Source organism: Pseudorasbora parva, chromosome 9 (assembly GCF_024679245.1).
Source record: "Pseudorasbora parva isolate DD20220531a chromosome 9, ASM2467924v1, whole genome shotgun sequence".
Taxonomy (NCBI): Eukaryota; Metazoa; Chordata; class Actinopteri; order Cypriniformes; family Gobionidae; genus Pseudorasbora; species Pseudorasbora parva.
In genome coordinates this window covers 34,503,132-34,515,924 of record NC_090180.1, presented here as the reverse complement: position 1 = coordinate 34,515,924, position 12,793 = coordinate 34,503,132, and the positions used below count along the sequence as shown (strand labels likewise).

The following is a 12,793-nucleotide window of genomic DNA, read 5'->3' as shown; positions in this document are numbered from 1 at the left end:
CTTAAAGAATGCACAAAATATGCACAGAGTCCACAATAAAGAGTCCACAAATATGCACAGACTTGCAGATAACAACAATATGAAAGCAATACAAATTCTGAAACAGCCTAAGCATTGAGCCGTTTAAAATTAGATTTTCAAAGCTGTCCAACTCCAGCAACAGAACTACTAAAATTAGATGGTTCATTAAGCTATCAACACACTTTACAAAATGATCTGCCATTCATACTGACAGGAAGTCCAAACCCACTAGCCAGACATTGTCATGACAACTGCCAACATTTTTTAAATATAATGTTTTGTTAGCACTTAGATACTGCGACTCCTTTCCAAGGCTGCGTACTCCAAAGGTCGCATTTGAAGGTTGCATATGTAATCGAGGAGCTCTTTTTCATTTTTTGAGCCAATCGGGGTCATTCCTTGTCAACCTTTCCCCAAATTGAGACCTACTATCTGGCCAAGTTTCAAGTCTCTTGGCCTTACGGTTTGGTCTACACGATCAGTTATATGGCGGAAGAATAATAATAAAAATTCTTATAATTACAAAAGGGTTTTGTAATTAAAAAACCCTTCCACTACGTGCTTGAACACCTAAACACATGTCTTAACTTTTGTTACAGTGCAGTTTTTATTCCAAAAGTGGTTAGTGGTGAAGTCAGAGCAGTGCAAAGTCGGTGACAAGCTCATTCAAAACATTTCTCCAACTACATATTTGTACATTAAAAAGTGACTAAAATCGAAAGTTAATCCCAAAAAACATGCAATAAATTGATGCAATTACCTGTAACTGCACAACATCTAGTAGCGGCTCCTGACTGTAAATTTAGGTAGGGCAGATTCTGTGCCTTAACGCTAGTTTATGATAAATATTTTGTAAACTTCATATTCTAATCTCTGAACACACGCAGAACACTTTTGACAGAGGTTGCTTTATTCAGCCTGAGGGTGGCGCTCTAATGATGATTTACAGGCTTTAAGTATGCACAACACATATATAATGCTATCTTAGAACTGCCTTAATAGGCCTATTTATTGCTTCCATATGTTGTTTTAGAATATTATAAGTTGTGTAGGAATTCCATTTGAGGGAAAAAAATGTCATCATGTCTATTCTCAGAGCAAACATAAAACAAACACAACAGAACTATATAAAGGCTATTCACATGAGCATGTTTAAACTAAAGGATTTATACTTTTATTAATTTGATGCGCTATATCACATAGAAAGAAGAGACATGCCAACTAGTTACTGACCTGGTGCTGACTAATAAGAACATAGCTGAAGCAGACTGACTTTGTCTTGGACTGGAGCGAGGTTTACATAAGGTAATTCAAAAATAAGTGGTCTAGTCTGAAATCTGCTCCAAAGGCTCTTAATTAAAGCAGGCTGCAGTTCCATTTTTCATCAAAATTGCGAGGAGCAGTAGAGCTAGGGAGGGCTCAGGCTACAACTTTAAATAGTCTAGATAATCCAAAAATAAATTGTGCAGAATGCTGAATATATTTACAGGTTTTATTTTTTTGAATAAAACCTGCCCTTACAGACAAAACGTGGTTGGCAACAACAGTGTTCCAGAACAGGAAGTAAATTCTTAATTTATCCTCAAAGAAAATTATCAATAGTATTACTTTTGCAATAATATATACATCTGGCTTGAGGATCCAGGGTGGGTGAGATGGTTATTTGGTTTTATATGCTCATGTAAAATCGGCTATTTTGATTTACATTGTTAAAATAAAATAAAAATGTAATTACCAAAACACCAGTGAAGAACTACAATACCCACAATCCTGAATTGGGATCCAATTAGAGGATTGGGATCTAATTAAGTTGCTGTTAAGATCATACAGCAGTGCTCATAATGAGAAACCTCCCATAGACCTATAAATTGTCCTTCGGAACCTACCAATGTTCAAATCTGTTTTTCTACAAATATTTTGATTACTTTTAATGAGCAAATTATGAGCCATTTATTTTCCCTTCTTTGTCTGAATAATTTGTTATATTTATATAGCACTTCTGGGTACTCAAAGCACTTTTACATATAGAAGGAGGGAAATTTCCTCAACCACCACCAATGTGCAGCATCCACTTGGCTGATGCGGCGGGAGCCATATAGTAATGTAATCAGTGTATGGCTGAACAACGTGTAAAACCAGTAACTATCGCAAAAGGGTAGTGCTCAACGCATTGCTATAATCATAGGGCCCTAGAAAAAAATGCTCTCATCAATGTAAACCCGGATGAGATGGAAAACCTACCCGGTTATAATCCACAACTACCTTCAAATTGCATTTTGTCAGCCACCTGTTTCCGTTTCTGCAGTATTGCGTCTGCTCATCTCACATATCTTAAATCTCATTGTCCAAAATGTTGTACATTTAAATATCAGATATCTTCTGATTGTCACATCGCACAGTGGCTTTTGCATTCAGCTTGTTACTGGAAACTTGACACATCAGACGCATGTAGTCATAACACCTATGTCCTTTTAATCCCCTGAGCTAATGAGCTTGGACGACGCTCCATATTTTGATGTCCTGACTCGGGTACATGTATTTATTTATTTATAACGCAGAAACACACCCTACGGCATCATACAGGTCACTGGATCATTAGTGGACAGGAAAGATGGGACTCAGTGAGTGATTGACAGAGATAGATTGTTCTGCCTGCTGGGTGAGTTAATTAGTCATGCTGAGGAGGAGACGTCTGGTCACAAGGGCTTTCAGAAAAAGGTCCCAACCGACTGTCCGTCAATATCCACTCTCCACAAAGGCCTAACCAGACTCAGATTTTTGACCCCAGAGTCCTTATCTGTTGTCAGATGAGGAGAGGTCACAGTGAGGTCATTCTGTGCTTTTTTCACAGTCTCTCTCTATCTCTCCACAGTGTTTCCGTGTGTCCCTGAGAAGCCTGGCATGCCCTGTCCTGGAGAAGACAGTATGTGCATCTTGTGATTATATTTATAATAGGGTCATCATGTTTCTTTGTTTGCACTTTATAGTGCTGGAAAACATGCTTTTTGGGTTAAAATGATTGGGTATAAACTGGTTAATAGCAGATAATTCACAAGTTCGCTCAAATGTTACACTCAGAGTCCATCTACCGTCGTGGAGCTCGCCGCTGGAGGAAACTTTACTATGCCAACGGACATGCGTTTCAGGCTAAGCGCTTTAATAGGGTACAAAAATGCTCTTATTGTTATTTCTGGCACCTATTACATTATAAAATTTGTCTCAATTATATGGATGTGACTTTTTGTGTTTAGTATGGTTTAATGTTCCTGTTCCTTCTGTTCTGTACAGCGTGCTCATTGTGCCATCTGCACAGATCGTATCTGGGGCCTGGGCAGGCAGGGATACAAGTGCATAAACTGTAAACTGCTGGTTCATAAGAAATGCCATAAATTGGTCACAGTGGAGTGTGGTAGACAGGTAATACAGGTGAGACATTATTCCACATCTTTCTTATTTTCTGTGGAATAAATTTAAATCAGACCCACTTTATATTAGGTGGCCTTAACTACTACAGTATATACTAACATTTTAATTAATGATTTGATACAATGCATTTGTTGTGTACATACATGTTTTTACATTGTACTTACATTTTTAAAAATACCCGCATGCGATTACATCTGTAATATATTTATGTAGTTACATTTATAATTATATTGCTGACCCTTCCCTGCAGACTACATCTGTCCCTAATTTTATCCGTATCTCACCTCAATATCAGCAAAAGTGTTTTACAATACAATATGAGCACAATAAGTACGTTCTACTTATTTTTTGATGTACATAGTAATTAAGGCCACCATAATTTTAATATATACAAACCCAATTCCAAAAAAGTTGGGACACTTTACAAATTGTGAATAAAAAAGAATGCAATAATTTACAATTTTCATAAATGTATATTTTATTCACAATAGAATATAGATAACATATCAAATGTTGAAAGTGAGACAATATTTGACATGAAATGTCATGTCAAATATTGGCTCATTTTGGATTTCATGAGAGCTACATATTCCAAAAAAGTTGGGACAGGTAGCAATAAGAGTCCGGAAAAGTTAAATGTACACATAAGGAACAGCGGGAGGACCAATTTGCAACTTAATAGGTCAATTGGCAACATGATTGGGTATAAAAAGAACCTCTGAGAGTGGCAGTGCCTCTCAGAAGTCAAGATGGGCAGATGATCACCAATTCCCCCAATGCTGCGGAGAAAAATACTGGAGCAATATCAGAAAGGAGTTTCTCAGAGAAAAAGAGAAAAAAAGTTATCATCATCTACAGTGCATAATATCATCCAAAGATTCAGAGAGTCTGGAACTATCTCTGCGCAAGGGTCAAGGACGGAAAACCATACTGGATCCCTGTGATCTTTGGGCCCTTACATGGTACTGTATCACATACAGGAATGCTACTGTAATGGAAGTCACAACATTGGCTCAGGAATACTTCCAGAAAACATTGTCAGTGAGCACAGCCCACTGTGCCAAAAAGGTCAAAAAAGAAGCCATATCTAAACATGATCCAGAAGCGCAGGCGTTTTCTCTGGGCCAAGGCTCATTTAAAATGGACTGTGGCAAAGTGGAAAACTCTTATGTGGTCAGACGAATCAAAATTTGACGTTCTTTTTGGAAAACTGGGACGCCATGTCATCCGGACTAAAGAGGACAAGGACAACCCAAGTTGTTATTAGCGCTCAGTTCAGAAGCCTGCATCTCTAATGGTATGGGGTTGCATGAGTTCATGTAACATGGGCAGCTGGAAAGGCACCATCAATGCTGAAAGGTATATTCAAGTTCTAGAACAACATATGCTCCCAACCAGACATCGTCTCAGGGAAGACCTTTCATTTTACAACATGACAATGCCAGACCACATGCATAGGAATGATCTGGGTTCTGAAATGGCCAGCCTGTAGTCCAGATACTCAGATACCCATAGAAAACATTTGGCACATCATAAAGATGCAACAAAGAAGACCCAATACAGTTGAGTAACTAAAAGCCTGTATTAGACAAGAATGGGACAACATTCCTAATCTTAAACTCTCCTCAGTCCCCAGACGTTTACAGACTGTTATAAAAAGAAGAGATGCCACACAGTGGTAAACATGGCCTTGTCCAAACTTTTTTTTAAATTTGTTGATTTGTTGAAAATTATAAATTGTTAAAATTATAAATTTTCTCAGTTTAACCATTTGATATATCATCTATGTTGTGTTATGAATAAGATATAGAAATTTGAAACTTCCACATCGTTGCATTCTGTTTTTATTCACAATTTGTTCAGTGTCCCAACTTTTTTGGAATCGGGTTTTGTAAAATGGAGCTGAGAGTACTACATTATTATTGGTTGCTAAAGTAAGCCAAAATATTTAGCCCAATAAGGCCTATATATTTAATAAATGGACATGCATGGGGATAGGAAGCTTTGTGAATGAAGGTCGTTCAAATTTCAGATTCAGTGTAGACCTAAATATTAGGCATGCTATTACTGCTAATAACAGAATGAACCTCAATCTATCCCTAGCTTTAATCTTCTTGCTATTCTTCTAGGACCCAATGATTGGAAGAATTGATCCAGGGTCCAGTCCATCAGAGCACGCTGATCAAGGTAAAGTAGGCTCTCATCTATATTTGTCATACACTTCACATGCATCTTGTCTAATACATGTTCCTTACCTCTTTGTACTTAGAGGCAGAATAGAATATCAGAGTATAAAATCAATTTTCAAGAAAGAATGCACTTTTGTGATTTCAATTAAACGTAACTCACAATCAGTTTTCTAAAAATAATTTTCTTTTTAGTTGTTCTGCATCAGGTCGCAGAATAATCAACCTCTTTTGCCCAGACATTTCTATAATAATATCTCTTTTTGTCAGAACATAAATATTCAAGGAAATACTGTTCTGAAACTGAACCGAAAGATTCCCCTGATATCCATAACTACTAGTCATGAATAACAATATGAACATTCTACCCACAGATCAATTTACAAAAATATAAAGTCAAGCAGATAAACTTAGCAAAATCAAGCAACATCATTAACTACAAACTAACTTGTAATGCAGAGGTGTTAAACAATGTTAATCTTTGTTGTTGCATTCATTATGTCATTAAATTGATTCACTAAGATCTATAATGGCTCATTGATGCCACTGATTTTCATCTTGAGGGGTTTTAAATGACTGGATGGGCTAAGCTGATGTTTCCCCTTAGTAATTAGGCATGTGCTTGCACTGAAACAGATTGATGCATTGAGCAGCCTACAGGCGTGAGTCTTCTCACAAGATTAAGCTTGTTTGTTGGAATTAATGACGTGAACAGGCTCATGGCTTTAGTTACAGTGCTGGTCAGATAAATTTCAATCCCTCTGTTTTTTCAAAGTGCTTTATTTATCAAAGTGCCTGATTTGCTTTAGAGGCTTGTGAATTAGATTTGTATAAGTATATTAATGAGTGATGACTTTCCCTGTTTCTCTTTGTTGTTTTCCAGTTCTAGGTAAAAAGAACTCAACGGAAAGTATCAATCACGAGGGAGAGGAGCATGAGGTAAGACACTTTGGCCTTGTTTATTCCTGGTATTAGCATCCATCTCTTGATCAGTATTAAATGCTGCTTCTCACAAGCTCCATCTATACAAGTGCTGTTAATTTCGGTTCCTTATAACATGCATTTAAAAACGCAACACATGCCATCCATCTTCCCAGATTTCTAATGATTGTTATAATAATTATTATTTTTAGTCATATTAAATGGGGGGAAGGCTTCTTTGTCTTTAGCCAATCACTTGCACGTTTGATGTTCTAGTTGACGCTTCCAGTGAGGATGTGATGTAGACAAATGTGTTGTTAAATGTGGTTTGAACAATCGGATCACACTTTCCATTTGTTGATTTAAGTGGTCAAAATTAATAATAGTACCAGGTGTAAATGGGATCATTATGAACTGTGTGTTTGATTAGATGAGCTTTCAGTAGTCCACTCTCTGACCAATGATCAGGCTGAAGTTGTCACTCAGAGAAGGAGATGCACAAGGCCCAATCAGGGTGTATTGATTTCCTTTAGTGGAGCTAATAAAGTAACCTTCTCTCAGGGTCATTAGCATCTGATTAAGGGCTTGCGTTCCTGTAGCTCTGTTGCAATCATAGGAAATTGTATGGCTAAGGAGACAAACAAAGGGAAAGAACAGAGAAGAGCATTTAGAGGTGTAAACCAGCAAGTCGGTTATAATATAATTAAGGTGCATCTTATCCATCCCTCAGGCTGTGGGCAGTCGGGACCCAGGGAAGGCTGTGTCCAGTTTGGGGCTTACAGACTTTGACCTGCTCCGAGTGATTGGCAGGGGCAGCTACGCCAAGGTGCTGCTGGTGCGTCTCAAAAAGACAGACCGCATCTACGCCATGAAGGTGGTGAAGAAGGAGCTGGTGAACGATGATGAGGTGAAATTTTACATTTCATACACCGGGAACGGGCAAAAATGCCACTGAAATGTTATTATATAAATTGCCAGATTGCATTTTTAACCGTTGTGAACAATACGAAGTTCAAACAAACCACATCCCAAACTACTATGAAACTACTGTCACACCCAACAAACAATCTGCACTTTTAAACCGCTCTTGATACTTCACAAATTCAAGTGTTTCTCCTGACACTAAATCACTGAATGATTCAAGTTATTTGAGTCTTGACTTTGCAGAATAAACAAGCAAAGAGCTGCCTATAGCTCTAATCTTTCCAGGATGTGTTTATGTACAGGCATACTGATGACTAGATGTTGATGAAGTGGGCATTTAACGTTGATTAGATGCACTTTAGCCTTGTGTGATGAATTGACAGCAGCATCTAATGGTCAATAATGGCAGCTGTGCTCTACTGGCCCCGCAGTGCTTCTTTAAGCATGTCTCAGGGTCAGAGGTATTTTTACCAGGCTGTCAATGAAAGGTCCTAGCTTTTCACTCTGTATCTGTATATTATGAGTCTCCTCACATCCAGAGCAGCTCCTCGGAAAGACCTGGTGCCCCTGTCCTTTAAATCTTTATCAGTTTTCAGCCTTGTGAGGAGCCTTTACTCAATACAGCCCTGAATGTCCTTCCAAATGTTTCCCCTACTGACAGAGAGAATGCTCTGCTTTTCAATGGGAGATTGATTTTTGTGTGTTTGTTTTGTTCTTCTCTTTCTTGTTTTCAGGATATTGACTGGGTTCAAACAGAAAAGCATGTGTTTGAGCAGGCTTCCAACCATCCCTTCTTAGTGGGACTTCACTCCTGCTTCCAGACAGAGAGCAGGTCTGTCTGCACTCGTGCTTTTAGATCATCAGGACTTCACAAATTAAATATTATATCATATTATCCATGATTATTACACTGCTCTGTGGAATACTTGATTCTGATTGGTAAATCGCGCATTCAAGTGATATGTAATTTCCAGATAAGAACTTGCAAAATGAATAGCTCACCACTCATCCGGTTAGTATGAGTTATCTCCACCGGTACTACTTATATGCTTAACGTGTCACTCCGCTGTCGGTGACTGTCTGTTGTCATCTTGTTACTGAAAAACACTTAACCACCACAGAAGACTTTTAACATATATGGTAAAGTATTTTTTTTAGCAATTTTTTAGACTCCAATGACTCCCCAGTTTTTTTTAATAACTTTGTGTCATGACTTAAGCCGCATGAAGAGCTGTTTTTCTTTTCTCAAAAGTTTGAGTTTGTTAACTTACAAATGAGCTAATAAAATATTTTAATCAATGTTTCATATCCAACTGTTTATTGTAATTAGTGATACGACTGTAAATTATGCCTTAAATGTCCATCTTGTCTGACTTAAAAAGGCTCAAAGCAGTTTGGAACTGTTTTTCTTCACAGAAAATTTGTATAAGAGCGTTTCAAATATTTAAACTCAAGACAATATTTTGTGTTTGATTTACTTGAGACAAGTAGCTGTGTAAAAAGCAGGATATTAACATTTCAACATCATATACACTGTATTTTAAAGGGTATGGGCCGGGGTCAGTAAGAGATTATTTTTTTAAAAGAATAATTTTAAATTGAATTTCATAATATTCGTTTTACTGTATTTTTGATTCAATACATGCAGCCTTGCTGAGGATAAAATACTACTTTCAAAAACATTTTTTCCAAAAAAATCTTATCGACCCATTTGGCATGTAGCTTTTAACCACTTAAGTGACTTGCTTTGAATAATGGGAAAAAAAGAACAGTTTTCCATCAACCTCCGCCCCAAACCGCTCTTATGTTGGTCCTCTGGCCATATTATTGTTTAGCCCTTCTGTTTAGTGTTAACTGTTTTGTTTATCTGGTGAAGGCTGATGATTATTTAATGCTTTTCTTTCACAGGCTATTCTTTGTAATTGAGTATGTGAATGGAGGGGATCTCATGTTCCACATGCAGCGACAGAGAAAACTTCCGGAAGAGCATGCCAGGTATGAGGATGTTAACTGTCTTTGTGTGTAACACAGTTCATAATTAATGAACATCCTGTCTTGGTTAAAAAAAAAGCTGACATTAGTCTGAATGACACCACAGGAACAGAAAACAAATGCGGTCACTTGTTTCTTTTGTTTTTTCCACTGGCAGGTTTTACTCAGCAGAGATCAGCCTTGCCTTGAACTACCTCCATGAGCGTGGCATCATTTATAGGGACCTGAAACTGGACAATGTTCTGCTAGAGTCAGAGGGACACATCAAACTCACTGATTACGGCATGTGTAAGGTATGTCTGAATATGTTCTTTCAGAATATCATAGAGAGTTGAGAGGGTGTTTAAAATAAAATAAAAAACAGTAAATAGCCATCTAGCTTCACCCTAGAAACCTCATGCATATTTCCCCCGGCAACCACCAACACACTAGCACAGCGGTCAGGAACCTATTGCTGCACTACTTATTCTACGACCTAAAAGTATGTACTCTTTTTGTGAAGAAAAAGTATGTACTTTTGAGTGTGTAGCAGAAGAGTATGCAAGCTTTGGGACATACTATTCTGTCATTTTTTAACAGACTCTGTGGCTTAGTTAGTGCATCCCATCACTGTTTACTGCCAACTGCCTGACAATCATCATCACAGTCAAAATCCTCCACATTCATTTTAATTTCCTTCCATATTGGAGAGAAATGTAGTGAGAAAAGGGAGGTTTTGCCACAGTGCCCCCCTCCGGACAGAGGGAGACGGACTTGATAATAACGTGTGATTTTCTCACTCAGACCACTTTCGCTACTGATTTAGCCTGGTTAAAACCAGACCATGCTCAGTAGTAACTGAATTATGGTCTGGCAAAGTTTCATAGACAAATCATTTCCAAGGGGCGTCACCAATGGACAATGACATAGCCTATGCAGAGCGACGGAGACAGCAATTCTCTGTTTGTGATTTCGAGGAAGATATTGCAATGGCTTCTGACGACTTTTGCCGTTGTTGTAAAAGAAATATGATAATAGCTGGTGTCCACCGGCACTCCATCAACATTCTTGCCAAATTTGTAAAACCTAATAGTATCTCAGACAGACTGAAACATCTTGGCTTGCCGGTCGAACAGAAAACATCAATCTCTTCATCTCGCATTTGCTCCTGTTGTAAGGCATTTGTATTACGATTAGAACGCGATTTGCAATATATTGAAAATAAAATAATATTGAGGAGTCTTTGGAAAATTGTGTCTCACAAACTTTATTCAAATTCAGTCATTTCAGATGTGTTAGAAAATGTTCAGACTTGAGCACAGTTACGCTAGTTATTTATTTACAATTATTTAAAATTTGTACTAGGGATGCACCGATCAGACACTCTGTATCCGTATCTGCTAGGGATGCACGATATTATCGGCATGACATCGGAATCGGCCGATAAACGCTTAAAATATAAAAATCGGCATCGGTCGATATGAAAACATTATGCCGATATGCCTTGCCGATATGATAACGTGTTGATATGCGCCTGCAATAACTCACGTGTGCAAGGAGTGCTACAGCGATAAGACCATGTCAGCACTGGTCATTCTTCAAGTGAAAACAAGAAAATACATTGCATGTACAGTGATTTATATTGACTGTTTTTAAATGCTGCCTTGAATTTCTGAATGCACGTACAGAAGGACGTGACCGTCAGCAGCAGATTTGTCACGTTTTCACAACAAAACTAGCCCAAAACAAGCCCAATTGCGTCTCCCCACTCTCTAGCGCGTGCGGCAGCCTCCACAGCAGCAGAAGCTCCTCCAGGTCCTAGTGCCCTCCAGCTAGACCGCTATATATTTATACATGTAGTGGGGGCACTGTTGTTACAGTAATACAATGAAAAGTAGAATACACAAATAAATTGAAGTTACTTCTTTTTCTGAATAAACAAATCAGTAATGATGTCATAAATCACAAGCATGACACTTGTAAATTAAATACTTTTATATACAGTGTATTAATCTGTAATAAAATTTTACGAAATGGATGATGAAAAATAATCCAAGGAGCTCTACAATAATTGCAGAATTAAAAGACAGCATCAATGGATGTCATGCCACCCCCACTTCATGTGCACAAACGTTAAATCCAAAAATACAATATTTAGGTTACAGCTGCATCTGGGGTGAAAAATTACTGACTTTATTATTGTTATTTTCAGAGCTTTTAATATACTCTTATCATAAAAAGAACTTTATTAACATTTATTTATCTTCAACAAGAATCCTTTTAGTAAGGATACCTCAGAAATCTGAAACCAGAATGAAAAAAAAAAAGTTTTTGCTCAAAATGGTGTTGTTTCCAAACAAAGGGAAAAAATAAACATATCGGCATCGATATCGGCATCGGCCAAAATGAGCTGAAAAATATCGACATATCGGATATCGGCAAAAATCCAATATCGTGCATCCCTAGTATCTGCTCTGATTCGCAATTATTTGCCGGATCGGGTATCGGTCAGATAGGGTCGATCCAAATTCGATACTGTGCGTATAATATGCTGTGTTATTGATCAGCCCCAGTACCCCACAAAAGGCACAAAAACATTATAAAGCATCATCAAAAATCTGTGCAGTGTATTATGTGTTCTAAAGCCTTCCATAGTTTAATTTGTAATGTCAAAATGGTATCGGTGCATCCCTAATTTTTACATGACTACCATATCTAGTCTGAGGAAATAAGCACAGAAAGACCAGATACAGAGCTGCTATGTGGTGTTAGCACATGATCACACTCCCTCCTCATCAAAGTAGCTGGTGTAATCCACATGTGATAGCCGAGTGTTGTTCTTTGGTCGGGTTTTAACCAAAAGGAAAAGTTTAAATCACTTAAAACAGAGTGATGTCCTACGGCGGCATCCATCTTTGTAATGTACAAAATCTGCTTCACCGTCCCTGTGCTGTCATCCTTGTGTAAACCCCGCCCCAACATTTCTTATTGGTGCCGTGATTTCGACGGATTACAAATGGTCTTGAATGGGCTCTTTGCCAGACTACTTGCATAGCAAATCTAAATTTAAAATTAGTCTTTAATGTTTTACAAATCATATGTTTCATACTAGTACTATATAACTGAAGCTGTAAGTGCTTATATAAGTATATAAGATACAGGTCCTTCTCAAAAAATTAGCATAGGTGATAAAAGTTCATTATTTTCCATAATGTAATGATAAAAATTCAACTTTCATATATTTTAGATTTATTGCATACCAACTGAAATATTTCAGGTCTTTTATTGTTTTGATACTGATGATTTTGGCATACAGCTCATCTAAAAAAAATTAGAAAATTTCA

At 37.6% G+C, this 12,793-nt stretch overlaps 1 protein-coding gene across 1 annotated transcript in view; it reads left to right on the top strand.

Annotated features, from left to right (window-relative positions):
- prkci (protein kinase C, iota) overlaps nt 1-12,793 on the top strand; it is a 42,793-nt gene that overhangs the window by 18,095 nt on the left and 11,905 nt on the right. The window contains exons 4-12 of the mRNA XM_067452355.1: nt 2,894-2,944; nt 3,100-3,185; nt 3,310-3,447; nt 5,577-5,634; nt 6,517-6,572; nt 7,285-7,461; nt 8,213-8,310; nt 9,387-9,473; nt 9,628-9,763. Of these exons, the coding sequence (XP_067308456.1) occupies nt 2,894-2,944; nt 3,100-3,185; nt 3,310-3,447; nt 5,577-5,634; nt 6,517-6,572; nt 7,285-7,461; nt 8,213-8,310; nt 9,387-9,473; nt 9,628-9,763 (887 nt within the window). The remainder of the gene's footprint in view (nt 1-2,893; nt 2,945-3,099; nt 3,186-3,309; nt 3,448-5,576; nt 5,635-6,516; nt 6,573-7,284; nt 7,462-8,212; nt 8,311-9,386; nt 9,474-9,627; nt 9,764-12,793) is intronic.